This window comes from Charadrius vociferus, unplaced genomic scaffold, assembly GCF_000708025.1.
Source record: "Charadrius vociferus isolate BGI_N301 unplaced genomic scaffold, ASM70802v2 scaffold185, whole genome shotgun sequence".
Taxonomy (NCBI): domain Eukaryota; kingdom Metazoa; phylum Chordata; class Aves; order Charadriiformes; family Charadriidae; genus Charadrius; species Charadrius vociferus.
Window position 1 is genome coordinate 3,186,658 of NW_009648955.1, and position 24,369 is coordinate 3,211,026.

At 42.1% G+C, this 24,369-nt stretch overlaps 1 protein-coding gene across 1 annotated transcript in view; it reads right to left on the bottom strand.

Moving 5' to 3' along the window:
• SNAP91 (synaptosomal-associated protein, 91kDa) overlaps positions 1-23,950 on the bottom strand; it is a 70,967-nt gene extending 47,017 nt beyond the window's left edge. Inside the window, exons 1-4 of the mRNA XM_009887470.1 lie at positions 23,821-23,950; positions 3,985-4,127; positions 2,826-2,901; positions 908-1,010 (exon numbers count right to left, since the gene is read on the bottom strand). Of these exons, the coding sequence (XP_009885772.1) occupies positions 908-1,010; positions 2,826-2,901; positions 3,985-4,127; positions 23,821-23,950 (452 nt within the window). The remainder of the gene's footprint in view (positions 1-907; positions 1,011-2,825; positions 2,902-3,984; positions 4,128-23,820) is intronic.
• Positions 23,951-24,369: the final 419 nt, after the last annotated feature.

The following is a 24,369-nucleotide window of genomic DNA, read 5'->3' on the forward strand; positions in this document are numbered from 1 at the left end:
TCCAGATAGGTTCAAGGGATAAACTACTTTGGTCCCCACTGTGGGAATGGCATCCAGCTACACAACAGTTTGAGAAGCAGGAGAGGAAAGCCTGGCAGCACTGCCTGCATCAACAGCTCAGAATCCCAAGCTGCAAAATACACCGGAACTGCCAGAAGGATCCTGTACACAACTCATGATTAGTGGGAGCATCTTTACCATGCAGTCAATTAAACTGCACCTTCAGTGGGTGTTGAGCCACTTGCTGTGTTGTCTGTGCTTCAGGAGAGAATGTAGAGCCATCAGAGTCCCAGTTAGAAGAGTGAGAGAACAAAAAAAATGTTCTGATAAGTACCGAGGTACTACTCTGGGCTTGGTTAACTTTTCTTTTTCCTTTTTTTTTTTTTTAAAACATGGGCTTTGTGGGAAATAAAACCACTAGTTTACAACCTTATTCTGTTCGGTTTATAACTGTTTGCTGTGTAATCTGCTAAGTACTTCAGGTGTTTATTTGAGTTTTCCTTTTTAATCGGTCTTCTTTCTCATGGAAAGGGTCTGGAGAGTAATGAAACATCCTAAATATAGTTTCAGAGCATTTCCTTCTCCGAATCCTAAACACAGTCTTGCTGCAGCACAATTTAATAACAGTCAGATTTAACACCTCGCAGTAAAAGCTCCCAGTTCTGCAAGGCGCTTTACTTTAGTCTTCAGTATTTGCCTTACTACCTGAAGTCTTTTCTCTGCTCCTTGTGCAATTTTTAACCAATTACAAATACTTAAGAAATCCAACCATTTTGGTGTTTCACTGTGGTTAAATAAAGAAAATAAGAACAAAGTCATTGAGACACTAAAATTAAGTGTAATGCCACAAACAAGATTTTCATGGGTCAGGCAATCCTATCAGTTTACGTATCTAAACTTTGCTTACCCTTTCTTCACTCTTGCAAAGTCAAATGCCATTTGTCTGTAGGAAAACGCTTTTTCATTCAAGTATCTACTATAACGCCTTATAAAGGTGGACATGTCATAACCTGCAAAAAACAGTTACATGTTTTACACTTAATTTGCATGCTTGTTTGGAGGTTCTTTAGTAAACGATAATATACAGTCAACAGACCCTAAGGTTATGTGATCTCTGTTGCACTATACAACTTCACATACAGAACAGACATCATAAGACATCTTCCAGCTTCTGAAGAAAAAGCAGTAGCACTGCACCAAAAAAAGTTTACCACAGTGCTCTGCTACCAACCAATTCATCCAACGCACCAGTGGCACGGCTCCTGGGGAAACCTGCTAGTGGCTTCTACGCAGTTACGTCGTAACGTTATTTGATGGCAAAATTTGTTACCCCTCTATTAATGGGAGGAAAATGCCAATTTAACAAAAAGTTTATACTTAACTGGTACATGACTTCCAGGATAAAGATCGATTTCAACTTAAACACTCCCGCTATTTTATGTGTGTCAGTCCCTCCAACTCTTACTCTGGCCTTCAAAATTCCCCTGACTAGGTTTATCAGAACAAAGAAATGATGGTGGCATTCACAGGGATCAGCATCTTCTTTGAACTGTTACACCAGAGATCTTCAAGGCACGTGATACTGTACAAGCAGCCTCAAACTTCTGTGACCTTCAAGCCTAGAACACTTTTGAACAGCTAGTATTACAGTCTATCCTTCAGGTATTTCTTTCAAAGTTTCTTCCTCTAAGCTACAGAAATGTGTGCAAAAGGCAACTCATCCTCCTCTTCAGTACAAGTCCCTTTTTGCTACCTTTGTTAAAATCCACACCCCTTGACTTAGTCACTGACTATTTATCCTTAGTATCTCCCAACATTAGGTATCTCTGCCAACTCAGGCTTAACACTACCAACTCTGATGCCTCATTATCTATGACACACTGTCGTATTATCCATGAAACAACAATTTAAGTTTAAAGAAAGATGCAAAGAACACAAAAGCATGAATTTAACAGAATTCATTGTTGCCAAATACCAGTACCTTTGAACACACATAGCATGTTTTGCTTAGACAAACACAGTTTTAATATTTGTTTGGCTTTGTTTCTGCCCTGTGTTACCACTTCTAAACGATGCTCAAGTCTTGGTGTCATATGTCTCCATGTTACACACAGTAACACGGCATTGCTTCGATCTTGCCCATTATTGTCGCACTCCTCCATTCTGCATACAGTCTACAAATATTCTCTGACAGCTTCAGAATTCTAAGTTTTCTCTCTCCTCTACCACAAAACAAGCTCTTCCTCTGTTAAGTGAAGGAATAGGAAATTTCACTAATAATTCCAAAGTCAAAGTACTAAAGCAGACTTTGTAAGCTTTGGAGAGAACTCCTTAATGTCTGCCTAGACCTTTCTAAATTGACTATGCAAATCAAAACCAGCCAGTTCTTTTTTTCTGGGGAGGAGTGGGGAGGCGGTGTCCCCCAAGTTAAACACTTATAGACAATTCCCAAAAGCACAATGTCCCCAAGCAACCAAGTTACCATTTAAGACTGAGTAAAAACCAAAAAACTAAATGGAATGTTATCCATTTAATCCTTAGCTCCCATAACATTTAAGAAGATAGCTGACCTGGCCCTAATTTCAACCAGCACTTTCTAAGAAAGTTGAACATTTTCACCTTTTGAGTAAAAATTTTGCAGGAACTGAGAAACATTGTTTTGGTGTTGTGCAGCCACTCACTTGAGCTCCTGTATTCAATAAGTACTTATAAAAAGGCTTCTGTAGTACATTTTTATATTATTTGCATCTTATGAATGAAGGAGCAAATAAACAATACTATCTTATTTAGAATCTTGTTAAGATTATAGACTTGAGTAGGCTTACCATGAGATCCACTTTTGTCCAGAAAATTGCTGAGATTGAACAATGTGTTTCTAGATGCCAGGTACTGAATAAATCTCTGCAACACAAAGTTATTTTCTTATCAAAGGCTGCTTCTGAAGGCTTTGTACTTAGCAGGAAGATTACTACTCTAGTTCCAGCATACACACATGAAACCCCAGATTTTTGTCTTAGCCTGCAATACCTTCCTCAAAACCTTTTTCATCCATTCAGATTGATTACATTTAGCCTGAATCTCTACTAAATATTCTACTGTATACATAAAAATAGATCCTGTGCAAAATAAAAAACAGATTGGGGAAGGAGCAATAAAAATGGTTAATTCTCAAAGAGATTTGAGGAAGCCCAAGATTTATCTGCTTACAAAGCAGCATAACCAAGCTAGTCCCAGACTTTTCAGTCCAGCAGCCCCCAGCTTCAGCCAAGCCAAGGGCCTGTTTTAATAACAAGCAGGCCCCACATCAAGTACAGGGACTAACAGCCTGAAACAGTTACAGAAAGCAAATCAGAATACTGGCCAAAACTTGGAATGGAAAAATAAGGCAGGAGTAAAAATTTACACCGTGACATTGGAGAAGTTCACTGCATGAAAAAACTTTATATACAGCCAGGGAGGAATCGTTTCACAGTCATACTAAAGCTCTTTAAGTATGCATTTTGTTTTTAACGCAGACATACCAGTCTATACAGGTCAATAAAAAGCAAGAGCAAGGAAAACACAATCCAAAAGGCTATCATGTTGAATTTACAGCTCCAGAAAGATTTTAACACTCACACAGTGAGGGCAGCTATTTGGATGGCAATATACACATGTGCCAGCACATCAGCTTTGACACTAGTCAAAAAGTCCCAGGTAGTCTTTATCCTGCGTAGCTATGTTTTCAGACAGCACATAAACTGTCAACATCCTGGCACAGGCTGCTGCTTGCTCTTATGCTATGGCTTTGTAAATGAAGAGGCATAATCAGCATGCCTTTAACTATGCTGTTAAGGGTATGTTTGATCCTCATCAAGAATCGTTCTTGCCCTTCGTTCTCAGGTCCTTACTGGTTCAGAAGAGATGCCTTTGCACTACTGATGTTTTTGGCTTGGAGTCTGCTCAGTGCCAACGTGATCTCGAGAGAAAGCCGACTACACTTACCTCATTGCCATGAACCATTAGATGATGTGTGGTAACTAAGGCTTTGAATACGACCACCCAGCTACTATTTGTTGCTCGCTCAAAAAGTGTATCAGCCATCTGAGGAATATTCACGTTTGTTTCATTAGTTGCTTGGATCAAGTCTGTAGAAGAGAGAAAAGGAAGGTGTTAGATGCTACAAATAATACGAAAACGTTTGCAGCATGGCCAAGCTCTCAACCCACCAGGCTGCAGACCACGGTTGTGACAAACAGCAAATTCAGTGCTTTTCACACTTAAAAAACCAAAACAACACCCCCTCCAAAAAACTGAGATTATATTAGCACATGCTGACAGCAACACTGGTCTGACTCTTTCATCTAGTAGTACTAGCTTCCCAACAATTTTGCCCTGAGCTATGTCCCAACCTTTCCCCATCTTCATCCCAAATGAAGTTAGGGTGCACAACATCACACAACTTTGCTGCTTGTGGGTTTTCAAGTTAATTGTGTCAGTTCACTACCTCCAGGTTAGATGAATAAGTATTCTTGAATTCTTCACTTACAGGTAATACGTCAAGCACACTGAACTCAGTCACATCAGCAAAAAGAGGTATCACTAGAAACAGATACTCTACTCAAAGGTTAGAGTTTCATCAGTGTGGTACAGCAAACCTCCTAGAGTCTCCACAGGCATAGGCAGCAGAAGAAGGCGTTCAGGCATGCACTAAGACCTCTTCAACAGGAGGCAAGAAGGCAAGGATAGACATCAGTTTATACTGAAGAATAAGAGTCTTCTGAAGCAACTGCACCTTATGTAGAAGGCCTAAGACATGAGACTGTCTTAAGGGACAAGAATAAAATACAGCTTTGTGTCCTGTGCATTAGGAAGGTGTAGACTTGCACAGGAGAGTACATGAAATTAAGGTAAGTACTTAAATAGTATGGCAGCAAGCTTTCCACTAGCATCTCTATTGCACATCTACTGATAGGATCTTTGATTTACTACATCACCTATTACCTACAGACTCCTGCTATGCAGCCAGCAATGACCTTCTGAAAGCTATTACCTAGTTTTTGAGACACAGCAGGAAACTGCATACTGCAACCGCATGACCAAAACCCGTGTGATGCCAGACACAGCCCTGGCAAGACTTCAGGAGACAACTTCACGCAAGACAAACAGCACAGAATACTGACCTAATACTAGGGCTGAGGCTTAAAGTTTGAACACCTAAGTAGAAAAAGTTAAAAATTAAAGAGCTGAACTACTAGACTAAGCATTATCTGTGTTACTAATGCAAATACTCATCTTTTACTTTCCCTGAGAGGACAGTAATCATTGTTAATGATTTTCCACGTATTTCCTTTCGCCCTCCCAGACTAGAAATATTCATCCAACTATTCAAGTCATTCAGTGATGACAGATATTCTACCCTAGAAGCGGACAGGCTATTCTGTGACCCATCCTTGCACACCTAAACTACACAAGTCTGCCGTAAACACTCTACAGGAGTTCAGTTCACCTGGGTCACCACTTCACAGACTTGCTTTTCCTCTCCAACACAGCCCCATATAGCAGAGGGCACTAACATTGCTAAGACCAGAAAGCCAAGGTTCAGGCTGCTGCGAGACTACTGATGCTGCCTCTGCAGGGCAGGAAAAGTCCAGAGGACAGGTCTGTCTAAACAGACCGATGAGTCACATCGGTTATTGAGAACCACCTGGTATGTTCAGAAACCCTCACTGCTGCACCAGAAGCATTCAGAAGTTTAGTAATTCTTTTTTTTTTTTTTAAATTCATGGCAAGTCATTTTTATGTTTTGTTTGGTTGTTTATTTTACTTCTATTAAACAGACTCATTTAAGACACAAGAAATCTATAGCTCAGAGTCAAAGGCCTGTGAAAACTGCACTGCTTGTGTTTAAAATTGTCTTTTGTATAGGCATAAAAGCTGCAAGTTGTCTTCAGTTTCAGGGCAGTGGAATGATTTTCTGTAAGGTAATGAGACAGAAGACAAAAATTATGCGATATGTTTGCCAAGTCTGATTTTAAAATGTTTGTTCTTAGGATGGTTTTTGTTTTGGTTGAGGGTGTTGGGTTTATTGGTTGTTTGGTTTTGGTGGGTTTTTTTTGTGGAACGCCTTCTGAAATGTAAAGTTAACTTTTATAACCTCGGTAATACTACCCTTGAAGGAGGCAGTTCTGCAGACAAAGTATTACAGTAGTAAAGCCATGCTATTGAATGACAGCAGTTCAAGCTCACAGAGCTCCAACAATTCTCCTTGATCTTGTTATAAACACAGGCCAACAATCTTTTATTCTGTACTGCTGATTAATGCATTATAGAAGACAGTGGTTTGTAAAAGCCTCGAAGCAAGTCACAAGTGGCTTGCTCACTGTTTACCCCGTTCAGAGGTTTTACTGCAGATGGTAAGATTTCTCCTTAGTATAAGGAAACATGTATCAAATTTGAAAGGTTTCAGCCCTAAATTTTAGTATGTAGCTCACTATGGAAGAGGGGTGCTGTAAATTGTGTATTCCATGGGTGGATGTCAGGTAATGAAACCTCCGAGGAGTCCACCCACAGCAATGTTGGCAACGGAGGCGACAGCGTGCTACTCCTATACGCTACCACAGCACTGCTTCTAAACTCACTCAGTCATTTCTGCCTCCTCTCCAAACTGCTGGAGGGTACGGCACCTCAGTCTGCAGCTCTGAATGTTTTAGGACACGAGTAATTATAGCGTGCTGAGTAGAGAGGTATGATTAAATTTAAGCCTACTACTTTCAATGCACAGAAGAGAATTCAACCACGCACGAAGGTTTTACTCATCATCTGAGGGGGAAAAGAAGGAGATGGGGGGGTTAATTCCTGCAGAGCCATTTCCCATTAAGTCATGCCACAAAGTTAAGAAGTTCAAGCTTCCTGGGTTTCTTTTGCCAATACTAGAGTCTCAGCTTAACCAGCAATTGTCAGTGTCTGGAGCAACTCACAAACATATCTAACTAACGAACTCTAAGCAGCAGAGTTTGGAGGCTAAGCTAAGTTTTAAAATAATAAGACTTGGCAAAATTAGCATGACTTCAGTGTGGCAGGGAAGAATATGTACAAGGAAAAAGAAAGTGCATACACGGAAAAAGAAAATCCAGAAACTATGTTTTCAAAAGATACAGATTCAGACATTTACTGGTGGGACAGAAATTTGATTTTCAAAAGAGACAATGAAGTTCAGTCTTCCAAGCAACTCACAGGTGGACTTGTTAATACAAACCAGGTAATATTAAGTAGTACCAGACGAAGCACAGCCCATCAGAAGCCGAATGAAGCAATCTTACAAAGCTGATTCCATTTGGTGTACACATAAGTAGGACAAACAAGGGTTAAAGGTACTTTCCTGATGAAGTTTCTGCTACCACAGGCATCCATGTCAAATGTACTGACAGCTAATCCCCAAACCCAGAAACTGTGCTCAAATACAGATTCCAAGCAGGGTAAGAAATCAGGAATGTACAGCAGTAGCAGCAAGTGCTTTCATCGTGACTTTCACAGAAATGAAGTAGTTGGAGAATGAAGACCTATATGTCCTTCATTTGAATGTTTGTTTACTGTGGGACTAAATTATAAATGTCAAATCACAGTACATGATTTCTCCTGTTTCCTCTCTACACATTTTGGTAGCTGCTATTTTGAACGCTTATTCAGTCTAGAAATCCTTGTTTAAATTATGACATGGACTTCAATATACTTTTTCTAGCAAAGTTTTGAGATGCACAACCAATGCACATAGAAGTAAATGGTTGTCAATTCTTTGACACCATAACTTGAATCTAAACAGCAGTCTTTAAACTCTTTGACTAGACAACTTTTGGACTCAGTCTTAACACATCTGCAACTCTATTATACAGGCTCAGCAGGGAATGGCTGGAGAGCAGCCCTGAGGAGAAGGACCTGGGCGTGCTGATTGATCAGAAGCTCAGCATGAGTCAGCAATGTGCAAACACAGCCCAGAAGGCCAACCGTATCCTGGGCTGCATCAGAAGAACTGTGGCCAGCAGGTCAAGGGAGGCGATTCTGCCCCTCTACTCCACTCTCGTGAGACCACCCCCGGAGTACTGTGTCCAGCTCTGGAGTCCTCAACATAAGAAGGACATGGACCTGCTGGAGCGTGTCCAGAGGAGGGTCAAGAGGATGATCCAAGGGCTGCAGCACCTCCCCTACAAGGAGAGGCTGAGAAAGTTGGGGCTATTCAGCCTGGAGAAAAGAAGGCTCTGGGGAGATCTTATTGCGGCCTTCCAGTACCTACAGGGGGCCTACAGGAGAGCTGGGGAAGGACTTTTTACTAGGGCATGTAGTGACAGGACAAGGGAGAATGGATATAAACTGGATGAGGGCAGGTTTAGATTAAACATTAGGAAGAAGTTTTTCACTTTGAGGGTGGTAAGGTACTGGAACAGGTTGCCCAGAGAGGTTGTTGAGGTCCCATCCCTGAAGGTGTACAAGGCCAGGCTGGATGGGGGCTTGGACAACCTGGTCTAGTGGGAGGTGACCCTGTCTATGGCAGGGGAGTCGGTAGAGGGTTCAATGAGGAAGACTGAAGTAAGTTACGACACTTTAGCTCTTGCTCATGACCTTTTAAAGAGACCACTAAAAGGTGTGACTAGTTTTGGTGTTTGTTAAGCTCACAAAGCGAAAAAAGGAAGAGCAAGAAAGTTTCAGTCTTCAGAATTTCAGACTTCTTCAGTCTCATTAAAAAAATACTTCCTGGTTGTGAGGTTTTGTTTGGTTTTTTTTTTTTTAATAGGAGAGATTATACAACACTTTAAAGAGCCTCTCTTATTCCTTTACAATCCAGATTGTAATCTGGATCTGTGCAGGGTTTTTTTTTTTCCTGTTTTGTTTACTCAATTCTTTAATAAACAGATCTGGGATTCCCCAGTTCAAAGTTAATTATTCACAATTTACATTTCAGCATACACAGAAACAGCAGCAAAGCACAAGACCTTTCTGTTCAGAGGGATAGTGGTGCCAACTTAAGAGCAGCTGTCATTCCAGGTTGAACTAACACATGAACAGCTCAGCATCTGAGCTGCATCATATATTCAGTTCCTAAACTTTGCCAAATCTCTCTGACAGTAACACCCTATGGGCCTTCCTCACTATTATGTTGAACGCTACAACAGTCTTCCCAAGGGTTTTTTTTCTTGCTTATAAGTATTTAAATAATGCCTCGAACCTATAGAAAAGGCAATGTTCTAAATCCAGGCTAGTCAAGAACAGAAAGAAGTGGCTTAAAGTAAGAGTTTGCAAGCCTCAACCAAAAAAGTTAAATAGGCAAGTAACAGTACAAGTCCTCCCTTGAAAGACACAGAATGGTATCAGGAAGCTACTACATCGTTGTGCTAACCAATGCAAGAACTGAACTTCCAGGTCTACAGAAGACTGACCACAAAACAGTACTGGAAAGCAGAACAGAGTTACTGATTTCTGCTTCTACAACACTAGATGATGTTAGTGTTGTTGGCTTTGCCTATCAAGCAATTCTACAAACAAGAGTGGGGTTAAAGTTTACCATTTACTCTTTTCACCCCCAGCCTGCCCCGTCTCCACAAATGTGCATCATAATCTGACTTATAATAATATCCCCAAGTAGAACAGCAATTCGTGCTTTCTCTTTCTTCCTCCCTAAAAGTCCACCTCAAGAGTTACCACATGTCACTTTGACTCCAGCAAGCATACCCTTTATCAAAGTCCAGGATCTTCCAGATATTGCCTATGCCAACTCAACAAACCCAAATACAATCTTCCACAGAGTGCACGGTGGCCCAATACTATAAAGACTTCCCCAGTAATGCAGCTACAGTCCTTGTGACTACAAGTAACTAGGAGGACTGCTACCTCCTCTCCCCAGCCTTACTTCACAGACCTCCTTCTTCCCAAACATATCTCAGACTCTTGTGAGGACGAATACTTGCTGCAGATCCTGAAGTTTGAGAGGTCATGGCAGCCAGTCTTTGAACCACACAACTGCATCCCACACCAAGACAACCTTGTATATATAGTTTCTTCCTCTCTGCCTACTCGTAGGTATACTTATACTACCCATAGTATTAAGTGTTTTGCAGAAGAGAAAAAGAGTTTCTTCTTCCCCTTCAATCACATGAAGAGTCTGCGGAGAGACAAGGCAGATGACTTCAAGTACTAGCAAATTTCTCTTGGAGCTTCCTCCAATTTCACAAAGTAAGACTTTAATTAGCCTAAAAATCATCCTGTTATCACAGTACTCCTTTTTAAATACAACAGCACACCACATTCTGTATCACCAAATACCTGTTTTGAAAAAAAAAAAAGCTGAAAAATCTGCTTCCCACGTACATTGCTGGATTTTATTCCAATGCACTTTCATGCACCCCTGCTTCCGCACCATACCAAGGCAAGATATTTGGCTTTAAGTCATCTGCAAAAACCATGCCGGCCCATTAGCAGTATTAAACCAGTTACGTTGTTGGATTTGTGTTCCTTTTGGTCCTTAATGATTTATATATATGGCTTTTCCTCCTGAGAGGTTCAGGTGCAGCTCTTTTGGAAAGGCGAAAATAAAAGCCAACTGTCAGGTAGTCTTCTACTGGATCTGAAAGGGTGTGATTCTCGCAGCTGCCTCCCTAAATACTCATAACAGGGAAAAAGTGTGATTATACTGTGTTAAAAAAAACCCAACTCTTACCATAAGCAACTCCTTCGAGTTCCATGAACACGTTTACTTAAGAGAAAAGTTCCCAGAACTTACAGGTCCATTCTCTGGAGGGAGAATAATGTGCATTACCTGTACTGTTTACATTGAAGTTCTCTTTTTGAGAGTAGAAAAACTGAAAGATGACATTCAGGCCAGCCGCAGAAGCTCAAGTTTAAGCAGCAGTCATTGGGGTTTTAAGTATGGCCTTTAAGACTGCTAATTAATTAGTGATGAATATATTTTACAGGCGAAGTCTGAGACCTTACTGATACCCGTGATCCAACTACTCAGAAGAATAAAAGCTTTAATTGTACTCAGGAATTAAATATCTGAAACAATAAAGCAGTCACCCAGAAGATGGGCTACACAAACTCACGAGTACAAACATACTACAAAAAGCAGCTTTTTAGCCTTGCATAAGTGAAGCCAGAACACTAAGCAAAGGAGAAAAGGCCCCATGGTCGAAGAATCCTGCCTGTTTTTTTTCCCCAGCCACAGCCAACACAGCTTTTTCAAGCAGATTCACTGTAGGGCAAAACATTAGTAATTAAGCATGGAATCTTTCCCCTGTCCAAAGTGGTAAGAAGCTCAGTCTTGAATCTCGTCTGTACAAAATTCACTCACTTTGAATACCAAAGAATTTGTCTCAGGCAAGAATACAAGTTCAGCAAAGCAGGGGAAAGAAGAGAAATCACTGTTCTAATGATCCCTTCCTCTCACCCAGAGACCCCATTTCAGATCATCTCCACCCAAATCCCGCTCCACAACTAGCTCAACAGAAACATGGCTTTTTCTGCTCAAAGACAAGAATTGAGCAGATCTGCTTATGTCCATATGAAATACCAAGTAATTCTGGAGCTAGATGTGCCACTTCTCTATTTTATTGATTTACTGCAAGTAGCAGCTGAGCCACAAGTCATCATTGTACTAGCTTTTTTGCACAGCTGTTAATAGTTTAACATACACAAAATGCTGTTTGCATTTGGTGGACACCAACCAATGGTTATAAGGTTAAAACAGAAAAGCGATTGCCTTGGAGAAATGCTGTTCCCCATCCTATCGTAATATGGCATCTCAGATGCCAATCTCTAGCGGAGAAAGAGACATGGAAAAAACTCTACTAACACTACAAGTAGCATTTGCGTTAACTATTTGACCAGTAACTTTTTATAAAAAGGAACTTTAATCCCACATGGCAAATCTCAGCCCTCATTCTACAAGCCATTTCCTTCAACTGTTCAAACCTGGAAGCCTTAACCAAAATACACATTAACTTAGAGACGAAATATGAAACTGCGGCCACCAGCCAATCTTCTGCCGAGCCTTCAAAGTATTTATTCAATTTCCTCTAAGGGGTAGAATTGTTCTCTCCATCCATGCAAGCATTAAAGGGACAGTCCCATTGCATCCTAGGTCTTGCTGCAAACAACAGAACACGTTTAAAAGGAGTATTGTTGTAAGATTATTGCTTAGAAGGATAAAAGTCAATAAGATCTAGTTAATTGATGACTGTAACAGGATGCTAGGATTCCAGCTGTGGCCTGTGATTATCTTTCCATGAGGGTAAACAACCCCTAACATTACCTGTTGGTTATATCAGTTTGTAACTCTCATCACTTGGCTGCTTACTGCAATATCAGTAACAGGATTGACTGTGGCTTTTATTTGGAACAGCGCAGCTATACTAGAAAGTAAGGTTTTTCAGGTTTGCCACAGCAGCATGGGGTCATTTACTGTAATCTCTGCACTAGAGTAGTTTCTAATCAGCCTTCACATGTCAGGCTGATCTTACACTCCAACCACATCTGGCAGAAAGTGGTAATCAACTGAGGCATGGTACATGAGCCATGTGAGTTGCCGTGCTGCTGTCATTTTTATTCTGAGAAGAATGAACCCTGGTTAGTGCTTGCCACCGCCAAACGATCTCCTTTCCTCAGAAAATCATTTTATTTTAATAAACTTGTAGAAGTGAAACTGTCACTAGGCTATCAACTCTGATAGAACGCCAATTTGCAATCCACTGCTAATCTGAATGAAACTGAAAATATATTGGAAGCAGCCTGATGTTTCAGCTGCACTACTTAGCTGTTACACACTGGGAATACATAAAAAAAAAAAATAGGGTGGGGATGCGACAACGTGCAAACAACTTTAGTGACATGTTAATTAGCTGCAGCCTGTATGCTAGAAACAGGTCAGTTGAGCAGGCAGGCTCAGCAGCTGACATCCAACTTCCAACACCCAGACCATGGTTTGTGGTTTTCCTACTGTCTCAGCCAGATTCTTCTAAAAGTTCAGCTATTTTGTCAGTGGACATCCTGGCGCAACGCAACCTTGAGCGGAGTCAGCCTGAAAACTAACCAAGCAAGGCCAGAGCCCACGCACTCTGTCAAGCTGACAAGCCACCAGAAGCTTCGCATGGGTTGAAGTTCTTAACCCGGAATGAAATGTCCACAACTATGCAGACAGTCCTGTTGAAAACATGAACGTATCTGTAGGAAAAATAAACCAAGTGTAACGCAAACTTGCCCGTACACTCAGTGCAACAGTATGACCTCCTAGGGGCATAAGGAAGCAGTTGAAACTAAACAGCAAGTACTTTGTAACATGGCTACAATCATTTCAATTCATTTTGTCCTGTATTTAAGTATCTGTAATGCAACAGGAAGACCATAAGTTCCTAAAACCAGACGGCTGCCTCATATGTGAATGCTGTGCCTTAAAACAGGGGGTTTTGTTGTTGGTGGTTTTTTGCATGTTTGTTTGTATTTGTGTTTAGGGTTTGGGGTTTTTTTTTGCATGTTTGTTTGTTTTTTTTATTTTATTTTACAAACTGACTGATATCCTCTATGATTAGATGGAGCTTTACTCTCTCCTTGCTAAAAAAACCAAAAAGAAACAGAAAAACCAAACTTGCAGTTCCCCGTACCACACCAGTTAAACAAGAACCCTTTGCTTCTGCCACCCAGACAGGTGAGTTTTAGTCTCAGAAATTTGGAAAAAAAACTAATATCAACTACCAGTAGACTTTACTCTTCAACGTGAGCCTGCAGCCTTTCATATACTGCAGATTTCTTGATGTTGCAAAACCAATTCTGTTAAACTCAATGGAACATCCACCTCAGAGAGGGAAGATGCAGTTAGGACTGCTAACGTTTACAAAAACCTAACAATAGTTCAGCTGCTATCTCACAGTTCAAAGTCACCAATGCCTCGGGAAGATGCATTTGCCGCTAGCAGTGGAAGTCTCCCATCAAGCTATTGGTGAGTGGGGAAGTTGGAGTTCATCATGCAGACTCGCATCCAGGCACCAAAACTTCGCAGAGTCACATCACTTGACTGGAACACCCAAGAGGTGTCAATTAAACTCCTAAGCATGCTACGAAGGTGAGTTTTGAAAGGTAGTTTCTCATCATACTGCTTAAGCAACTTCAAGCTTCCTGATAAACACAAGGAAGTTCTTTAAACTCACCTATTCCAAACATAGCAAACTTTACCTGTTAATACTCTTGCCATTCACAAATAACAGAGCAATCTGAAGTTTAAATCAAGCTTAGAAAAACTAGAAAGATTCTAAATGGCTTAGAATGAAAGATCAGATCAGAAAGTCACAGGCAAGGCTCACATATGAAAACAGCATTCTGTTTCACATGCCAGTAACAAAACATCACTCAGGATAAAATTTACATGTTTTCAAAACACTGGCACACTAGATATGCTGACTTCCTCTGGCTTGCTGCCCCTTAGCAGAATGTACGTTCTTCTATAAATAGGTTTAGATGAAGCTATAAAACTTAGATTAAGAGCTACAGGCACAATAACCATAGTTTGGAGTCCAGAGTCAGGCAGCAAGATCCAAACCCAAGTCTCCATTTGAAAGGGTTAGGTTTTAAAACTCCAGGGTGGCTAAAGAATTGATGCAATGATATGTTAAGCCTGCATCTATATTCAACCTCTACATAATGAGAAACAGCAGCCAGGAAATAGGCCAGCTGGCGTTCCCCCTTCATAAAAGTCCTACACTTGCTGAAACAAGAAGTGAAAGGAGGAGTCCCTTTAAACACACTTTGAACTCCCACTGAAGTGCATCTATGTGGGCTCTTCAATTATGTGTAAAGATGTATGCTCTAGCTAGTGCAGTCCTGCACTGTGGCCAGATAAATCACTGCCTTATTTGGAGGACCTTCCTCTAAACTTGTAAACTTGCATACATTTTAAGAATGTGGGCGACAAGTCAGCATGTTTTATTCATGCTTTGAGCAGTCGTGTCTTCCTCTCACTTCTATGGAAGACCATTTTAGAACATTCTGTAAACTATCAGAGAGACTTAAGAGATATAACAAAACTATGCCAGAGGCACTAGGAGCCTGCCAGGCTCTGCAGGCTAACCGCTGACCATCTGCTATGGAAGCACCCGCTGCCATTGTGTCATCCGCGCTCGTGCCAGGCCGAGAGTCAGTCTGAAATGATCAACTGTACTGCCAGCAGTCAAGCCACAGTCTTGTCCCACCTCTTTAGGACAGCAACATTCAAGACGCTTTCTTGAAAGGACAAGAAACATGGTCCTTTAAACGTAAGGTAGAACAATCTCAGCTCCAGTGGACACCAAACTCCCCAATCTACCCTTACCAGTGTTTCTCACATCTCAGCCATAACCTCATCTCTCAATACCTAGGAACAACTAGCAAAGAACATTGATTTATTTTTCATTCCTTCTTTGAGAAAGTAAAGCCACTTGGCAAAGCACACGGCTCAACTGTTTGGGTTTGGGTTTTTTTTGTATAGTTCTGTGGCCCAACTACAACACAGGAGTTCCTGCCAACTTACTTCCTACCTGTGGTAATTTTGCATGTTGGCTTACGACCAAGAAAAGAGTTGATTGCTACGAGTCAGACCCAAGCTGCAGACACGTCCTGTCAGCAACCTGCAGTTCTCAGAACACATGAGAGCCAGGGTGTGCTATCTTGGTGGCCTTCAAGCATGACCATGCCTACGTACTCGCAAAATCTCCTCTAACAAGAAATATCATAACACATTTGAGTTTTATCAATAGCTAGAAAAAACAGACCCTAGGAAAGCAACTGACTGACGTGCTGCCTCAGCTTAAATGGCCAGAATACAGATTACATAAATACACAACATTAGCGTGACACCAGGACTCTTCAGCATCCGATCCCTTTCATTAAACTAAGTTAAGATACAGATACAATCTAAAACAAAGCATGAGATCGCATTATCCTGGGCAGGGAGGAGGAACAGGAGAGTATTTAGACTTGGTTCATCCAGAAGTCGGTGGTCATGCAGCGCGCTGCCATTTCCTACGCTGTGCCTATGACTAAGCTGCAAGCCTCAGCCAGCCAGGGGATGCACCATTTGCCGGCAGCCTACAAAACACTGTTCTAGTATTCCACCTACATTCGCGGTGACATTTCACAGCTGATGTCCAATACCATTTGTGGCACTAGTCCAGACTGCTGGTATATCCCCTCTCCTTAGTGGACTGCAACTCTCAACCGCTTCAGCAAATGTGTTTTCACAACCTAAATAGAAGAATTTTTGATGAGCGCAAACAGCTTAGCTGGTAGCCAGCTACAACTGTTGAATAAACCTCTGAGCCCACCCTTGCAAAACTTGTTTGCTATTGATTTTCAGTGTTTTCAAGCAGCTCTGCAGAAATAAACATGATCAAAATAGCATGACTAAAAGTATTAAAAATGGTTTTAAGGGTCTAGCATGCAATTTGCAAGACTCCAGAAAAAGCAGACTTAACCATACTCCGTAAAGTGACAAGCTAGCCTCGGCCAAGTGTTCTGATTGCCTTCTAGCAATTGCCAACATCTGGTTTATTCAGGTTTTATTTAAGCCACCAAGCTCTCATCCAAGCAAAATTTTGGCCAATAGGAAAACCAAGCAACCATGCAGCATCTGATGGGGTGGGATACTCTAATATCAACTTACCAATGAAGCTTCACACTGCAATCTTGCTGGTATTGCTGACTCAGGGGAACAAAAGTACTGCTGCAAACCCCGTGCTACAGATCACTGCCTACAAAGCTACAAGGAAGGCTTCTTCTATCATATCATGTAGTTTGAGTTCAGGGTTCAGCCCCGTGCTAGGTAACCCATTCTTTTGGCACACTAGACGCCCTGCGTGGCGATTCAGACCCCGATTTCTTGGCTTGCTTTATTCCTTGCTTTGTAGTTTTCATGGTATTTGAAACCCCTCTCTCCAAGGCAGGCAGAATATCGCTCCTCATCTGCATGGCATGTGTCGAAGCTTGGAGATTCAAGTTTCATCAGACGCTTACTGGTGAGGCTACTGTATTTCCCTGAGGGACACACCAGAACTTGTGCTTTTCCACCATTACCCACATCCTGATCTGTGCTTTGAAAAGAAGCTCCAAAAAGGAACAGGGCATGTTAACTTAATGATTATAGTACCACTGAGGGAAGGGATACAATGTCACCCCCCCACACCCCCAGAAACACTGGACTCAGCTCCTTCAGCAATCCTGTATGTCCACAGCGCACTGAAGTAGGTCTCTCTCTTTTCTTCAAGGATAGGGGGTATACTGGGTGCATGTGGCAAGGTCCTGGTAGCAGGGTGGGATGCTGCAGCTGTGACCTCTGAGAATAAGGGTCTCTTCCACCAGCTATCTGCTCCAGCATCATGGAATACCTCCTACTCCACCTCTGACCTTGGTGTTCAGTCTACCATTTCTCACTTTGTCCCTCCTTCTCCTCTGCCTGTCCAGTGTTCTCTGCCCTTTAAGCATGTTTTCCTGGAGGTGCCACAAGTTTGGCGGATGGGCTCAGCTGTGTCCTGTGGTGGGTCCATTGTGGAGCTGGTCATGTCTGGCACAGAGCATGCTCTGGTCTCTTCTCACAGAGGCCACCCCTGCAGCCAGCACCTTGCCATGGACACCCAGTACAGGCAGGAAGGTAAGTAGGGTAGGAAGAGCGAAGTAGTCTCGAGTACCTTGAACACAGGCAGAACAATACTCTTTAGTATAGCAGGTGTGCCTCTGCTATATTACCAGTTCTTCAGAAGTGGGGACTAGGAGGTCAGCAAATTCTCTTCTTTGGCTACCAATTTCTCCATCCAGCAAGAAGCAGGGAAGACAAGTAACATCCAAAATGCTTTATGCCCTTCAGAGTTATCCTGACTGTCATCTACTTTTAAGCACTTCAGAGGCTCCTTCATGAGGCAGAGACACAGAAGCATGGACTGACCACACCAACAGAGCGCTTTCTTGCAGACTTCACAGAATTCCTCACTAGTGGCACAGGCCCAGGTAAGGCGCACACAGAAGATGGAGGGTTTAAGATCCAGGCTGGGAAATCAAAGGCACAGATGAAATCAAACCACAGGAAATCAAACTACAGTTGGGGTTTTTTTGTTGCTGTTTAAAAGATGTCCAATTGCTGCCACCCAGGATCTAAGGGAGTAACACTATGAGACTATTGTGAAACATATTAAACTACTAGATAGAGGTGATCCAAACTATGGACTGGTCACTGTTACACTGACCAGCTCACGAACAAGGGGCCTCAAAAGACAGACATGGCTACTCCATTATCAGGGTCTACTAAGGGAAGTCAGTACAGCAGAAAGACCTCACTTGTCCTAGAATTTGTCATCCATGACCTTGACAAAGCACGTTTAACAGAAGGATCTTGATGACTATTGAAAACAGACTAAGAATACATGCCTTCAGCTGAGGAAAAGCCAAAGGGAGGGAAGGTAGGACCAGCCAATCTAGCTTTATCAAGTTACACCATTTAGATGAAAGAAAGTTCAATATTACATTGTCTACCCAATCTTCTGTTTCCTCATCCTCCCTTTCCCTTCCCTAGGCATTGTACCATCAGAAAACTTAAAGACAGAATAGTTCAGATGCACAAGATCAAGTGATCCTGCCCATGTTTCAACCTTTATATCTTAACATGAATTCAAACTTCTACCCAGCTTCAAACATATTTTGAAAAATTATTAGTCAGTGAAGTCTTAGCTTAATTAAAACAGCAGCCTTCTCTTGGTACTACACATGTCTTAAAAACACTATGGGGCAAGGGGTGGAATTGAAAAGTGAATGCCATTGAAATACTCAAGACCAACTAATCTAAAAAGCCTTCTTATTAGCTCCCCTTACCCATGACAGAAATTTCTACTCCTATTCAGAGATTTACACACCTCCAAATGAAGTGAAACTTCAATACTGTTTGGGAAAAAGAAGTGGGAGAAGCCCACAGAAACAGAGAGCTATTCAACATAGATAATGATAAGTTCTTACACACACACACAAAAAAAAATGTGCTAACCCAATGAATTAAAGAAAATAACTGCTTGCTTGGATTTTTTTTTTCTTTTCAGGTGTGAAAGAGATTCATTGGGGTGACAAGGAGGAGTTCACAATTTAGAATACACCCCAACTGTGACAACAGAACCCAAGACACTGTATTACAGCTGATCTTCAATGCTAACTTTTAAACAAAGTCAGTTCCCTCATACGTGAAAACTGGCAAATTACTGCAATACAAGATACAGTGAGACATGCAAAAGTAGTTTCATTAGTCAAGTGTGAAGGATTAAGCCCATTTTGTACAGGGATTCCATTCTTGGCAATTTTCTTGAAGGTACTTCCATGGCCGTAAAGACAAAGTGTCACCTGGACTGCAGAGCAATGCAGTACTTGTACGTCTGTGCTACTCCCGCTAGGAAAGGGCCCCCAGTGCCAACAGACTTGGAACACTCCCCAAATCACTTCAACGGCAAACAGCTTCTAAAATACATATCCAAGTTAACAGTCACTGAAGCCTAGTGACTCAAGATAGCTCCACTGATCCCCACCTCTCCCCGAAAAGAGACAGAGATATTGCTCAGGAATGAGCTAGAGGTTTTTAAGACCTGTGGGGATCTAGCAGCCTTATTTTTATTGAGCCTAGAAAAAACATTTAACCCACTACTTTCGGTCAACAGCCAACACTAGAGACTAGGCCAACACTAGAGACCTCAGTGATTCAAACTTGTTAGGTCATCCCCACAGTTTGCAGGAGAAAAGCAAAACACTGCAGGAATGAAAGTTTCTGTATAAGCAGAACACTGACAATAGCCCTGCAGTTCAGTTGCCAGCATGAATTAAACTATAAATTTCCTTTTAGAGCCTTTGTTTTTCAGCCACGTACAAATATGCAAAATTAGACTTGGGATGTAAAGATGTTTCAGGTCATCTCCACAGCCACAGAAAATCAAGCCCTGATCTTCATCTGCTTTGTTTCTATACTTCAAGAAAATCTCTCATCTCTTGCTCAGGCCTCTGGAAGGGCCTTCTACCTTATGAGAATTATTTAGAAGAAGTAAGGAGGCACCACGTGGTCTTTTTAGAATACACACTCCAGAACTTCCTCCCGCTGAAAAGCAATACAGTCAACAAAATAACGAAGGAAAGTCCCATCCATTTTGATCGTTTTCAGAAGCAGGAACTTGTTATGACCAACTGCAGATGCAAAAACCTCACTGGTTTCCAGTTCACTTCCCTAAATGAAAGCTTGACTGTCTGTTTCTGAGTGAGAACCTTTATGAAAGGAGCCGAGTTCAGATCTACCTATTTTTCCCTCATTTGTCCTGTGTTTTAATGTTTGAAAGTCACTATTTCCCTTCTCCGAAAGCTTCTCCCTGTTGATACCATCAGAGTCATCCCCATTCAAGGCTGGAAGCTGCCTTTCACTTGCCCCACACAATTAAACCCTCATTGATACCTTAACACATCTTTCAGAACAATTATGATAACAAAACTTCTATGCTGTCCACTAGGATTGCCCTCCCAGCTGAATTACCACAGCTCATATCTCCTTAACATTGTCCACATACCTCATTCACCCACTTTGCAATGGCCCTTCTCACTGCAGCAAAATCAAGTTGCTAATCCCCACTTCTCCATGGAAATGCTCTCCTTACTTGCTGTATCTAATTGTAATTTATTTAATACAACATGCTTAGCTGAGGGAGATAAAGTCATCACAATGATAAGGCTTCAAGACGACAAGTTAGGTAAGTCCAAAAGGGTCAGAGCTCTTAATGCACCGACTGCAACGGCTTACCCCAAACCATCAGAGCATCCTAGATTTACATTCCTTTCCTCCCCACGGGGACCTGGAAAATGCATTTATTGCCATCTGGCACGACTTCCCGCAGTTGCTTGAAATTAACTAGCATCAGAGCTGGAATTCAAGAAAATGGTGAATCTTGGTAATAAGTATATGATAGCGACCTAATCATACTTCCGTACCTCTGTACATGACAAGCCTGTGCTTGTCCATGCCAGAGTCCATGCCAAAGGACCGCCATCATCACAGAATGGTAGGGTTTGGAAGGGGCCTCTAGAGATCATCTAGTCCAACCCACCTGCCAAAGCAAGTTCACCTGGCGCAGGTTGCACAGGATCATTAATTCTGTTCTCCCATCCTCACACACATGCACTCATACCCAAATCACGTTTTTTATTCCTCAGAGCAAATTCCCTTTAAGTGGTACTCACTAAAAAAAAACTAAACCAAAAAAAAAAAAAAAAAAGATACCCCACACCTTGTCACCTATCATCTTTCTCTAACCATCTGGAACTAATACCTTCTGCAGAAACATATGAGGACGGGCATCACTGTGTCCCATCCTCACAGGCCTACTAAACTCATGTTAAATAGTTCATCCCTCCATTTAATTTACAAAGCCCATCTGCTAAGCAGGGCAGCAGAAGATAGGCTGTGTGACATGACACCTGGCCACTAAGACACTAAATAAAATTATGGAGTTCCCTAAGGACACAAAACCCCCACGCCAATACTAGAATTACAGCTCTTCATAAAACATCGCTCCAACCATCTCTCTCTGGTACCTTGAATTTTAATCATCTAAATCCTTCACACCTTGACTTAAGTGGCAGTGACAAGTTTTACCTTTCATTCCCTTCTTGGCATCTGCAAATGCTACTTTGCCAACTTGAAATGCAGTCAGCCACGTGGCTCAGATCTACCTCCACCTAGCAGCACCTCCTGCATGCATGGGGCTATTATTCTTTCAGAGGACTGACTTTTAATTTACTCTCATTTTAACATTTGTTCACAAGGTATACGTCAGAGGTCAAGGAATTGCCTAACAAGTCATAGTTCTGAGGAGATGCCTCAGGTTTAGGAGCCTGAGAATATTTTTTCTTCTAAAACATTAACTTAATTTTCATTTATAGTCCAAAATGTTGAATGTGCATGTCTCCCACTGCCAAGACTCTGTCTTCAATGATACCAGTTAGTTAAACTCTCAACTGTTAGGTACAGCTTGGAAAATAGAAGGAAAAATGATCAGGGATGTACCCTCCCAGTAAATGATCATTTTTTTACATGCAGGTGGGTATGAAATTCCTTGGAATGCTACCGACTTCAGCCTCTCCCACACTCTTTTTCTGAAGTAGTAATATTAACACCAGTATCAAAACACAATGCCTTTCCAGACCTTAATATATCAGTGGTAAATTATTTCTACCTCACTTTAATCCTGCCTTTTCCAGATAGTACTTTTATTTATAGATATACACACACACGCATATACACATGTGTGCATATATAGATACTAAAATACAGAGACACAGCATGCTTTTAAACACATGAGCTAGACTTTTTTTAAGCTAAAGCTTTTAGTAACAGATACAGTAGGACTGTCCAGACGCAGCCTACAGATTAAGAAGTGTCGACAGCTACCAAACAGCAACATGAGAGACATCAATAACCAAGATGATTTTTTAAAATATACAAGAAAACAAGAGAGAATACATGATATCAAGACAGTCCATCTATTTAAACAACTGTTTAGACTCAAGTCAGTCTTCAATCAATGCTGCTTCCATCAGCATGTCTCAAACATATATACAAGAGTATTTAGAGATACTGGAAGACCAACATGCTGTTTGCCACACTAAAGGTTAGCTATGAAGTCATTAGCACTGAAATCTGGAATTATTTTCCAGAAGTAATACTACCTCCTTTTAAGAAATACAGCATCATCAGTTGTACTTACATGCACCTGCACCAGCATTACTTAGTAACCACCAACAGCCAAGAAACTGCTTGGTATAAAACCTGCTGATCTTTACTTGAAAGTGTTTCTTACCATGTCCAAAAAAAAGGGGGAAAACCACTTAATTTTAGACATTAAAACCCACTGTTGATCTACTGAGTTCAGTGCTGGACAGAGTTACTACTGGTAAACAAGACCAATTAACATCATGCAAATTAATTCTTTCACCACTCTACTCCTTGGTGTCTCCAAGCAAGGACTGACAGTTGAGTGGGTTGACAAGAAATAAAATTGTCAAGACAAAACATCACTAGCTCATTGTTTTTTAAGAAACGTTTTGACTTCAACCTTGTTTCGTGCATTAACCAGCTAATGCCAGTCCAGAACAGATCATAAATCTTTGAGACAAAGCTACAGCCATCTTCAATAAAACACGACACAAACCATCAGGCAGTTCATGAAGTTGCTCTCTGATACTTGGGACCTCAGTAACAGCCATTAAACTCTCCAAAGGCTGTCCCAACCCGCAGCGCAGCCTTATCCAAGCGCCTTGCCATTTAAACACACCACCATCTAAACCTCTCCAGAAGTCCGCTGTGGCGATGGCCACACTCCCACCAGTGCTTGGCCAGCTCCTGCTGTAGCATTTATGGCTCTGCCTAGCTTAATCCTGACCGAAGCAGGCAGTGACAAGCGTGTGTGTCCATTTTGCCCTGGGTCCAATTCCCTCCCCTCTTTCCGAGCCCCTGCTCCGCAAGGCATGCCTTGCACTTGCCTTCCTGGATAAAAGGCAAGAGGTCATGAGGGGTGAAAAAAATAGATAAAAAGATGGCCGAAAGAGCGGTATTATGCAATAAGAGAAGAAATGCAATAATAACTCATCCTTTCCTGGAGATTTGTCATAACCCTTAGGGTCTGCAAGCTGGATTACAGCAAGCGCGGCAGCCGGTGGGTTCAAAGGCGCCCTAAAGAGCCCGGCGGGCCCTCCACTTGGGGGATACCAAAAAAAAAAAAAAAAAGAAAAAAAGAAAAAAAGGGGGGGGCAGGGAGGGATGCTCACAGTCCAGGTGCTTTTTCTTGGGCCCCATCACTTCGTGCGTGGTGGCTTTGCAGACGGCTCTGGCGACGGCCGATCCCGTAACGCTGTACTGAGCAGCTGCGATGCGATCTGTCAGCGTCTGACCCGACATCTTCGCTGCTGCTGCTGCTGCAGAGGCGGAAAACACGGGAGGGGAAAGGGGAGATTCCGGGTTTATCGCCCAGGGGAGGCGAAGGCGGAGTGGAGGAGGGGGGGACACGACACGGCAGAGACACGCACACGCGCGGACAGAGGGACACACACGGCCACGCCACACGCACAATGGTCCTTCGGGCAGCCCGGCCCCTCCCGAGGCACAGCCCCCCCCGCCCCGTTGTGTAAGCTTCTGCCTCGCTGGAAGCCGCCTGGGGCAAAAATAAAGGATATTTTAGACCGCCGCAGGGGGAGGATGGAGGGGAAATAATGATGGTAGCGGAAGGAGGCTGCACACAAACAACGTGCGACCCACCGGGAGGGGGGGAAAAAAAGGACATTCCCCACCCCACCCCCTGCCACCAGGGCCACCACTTG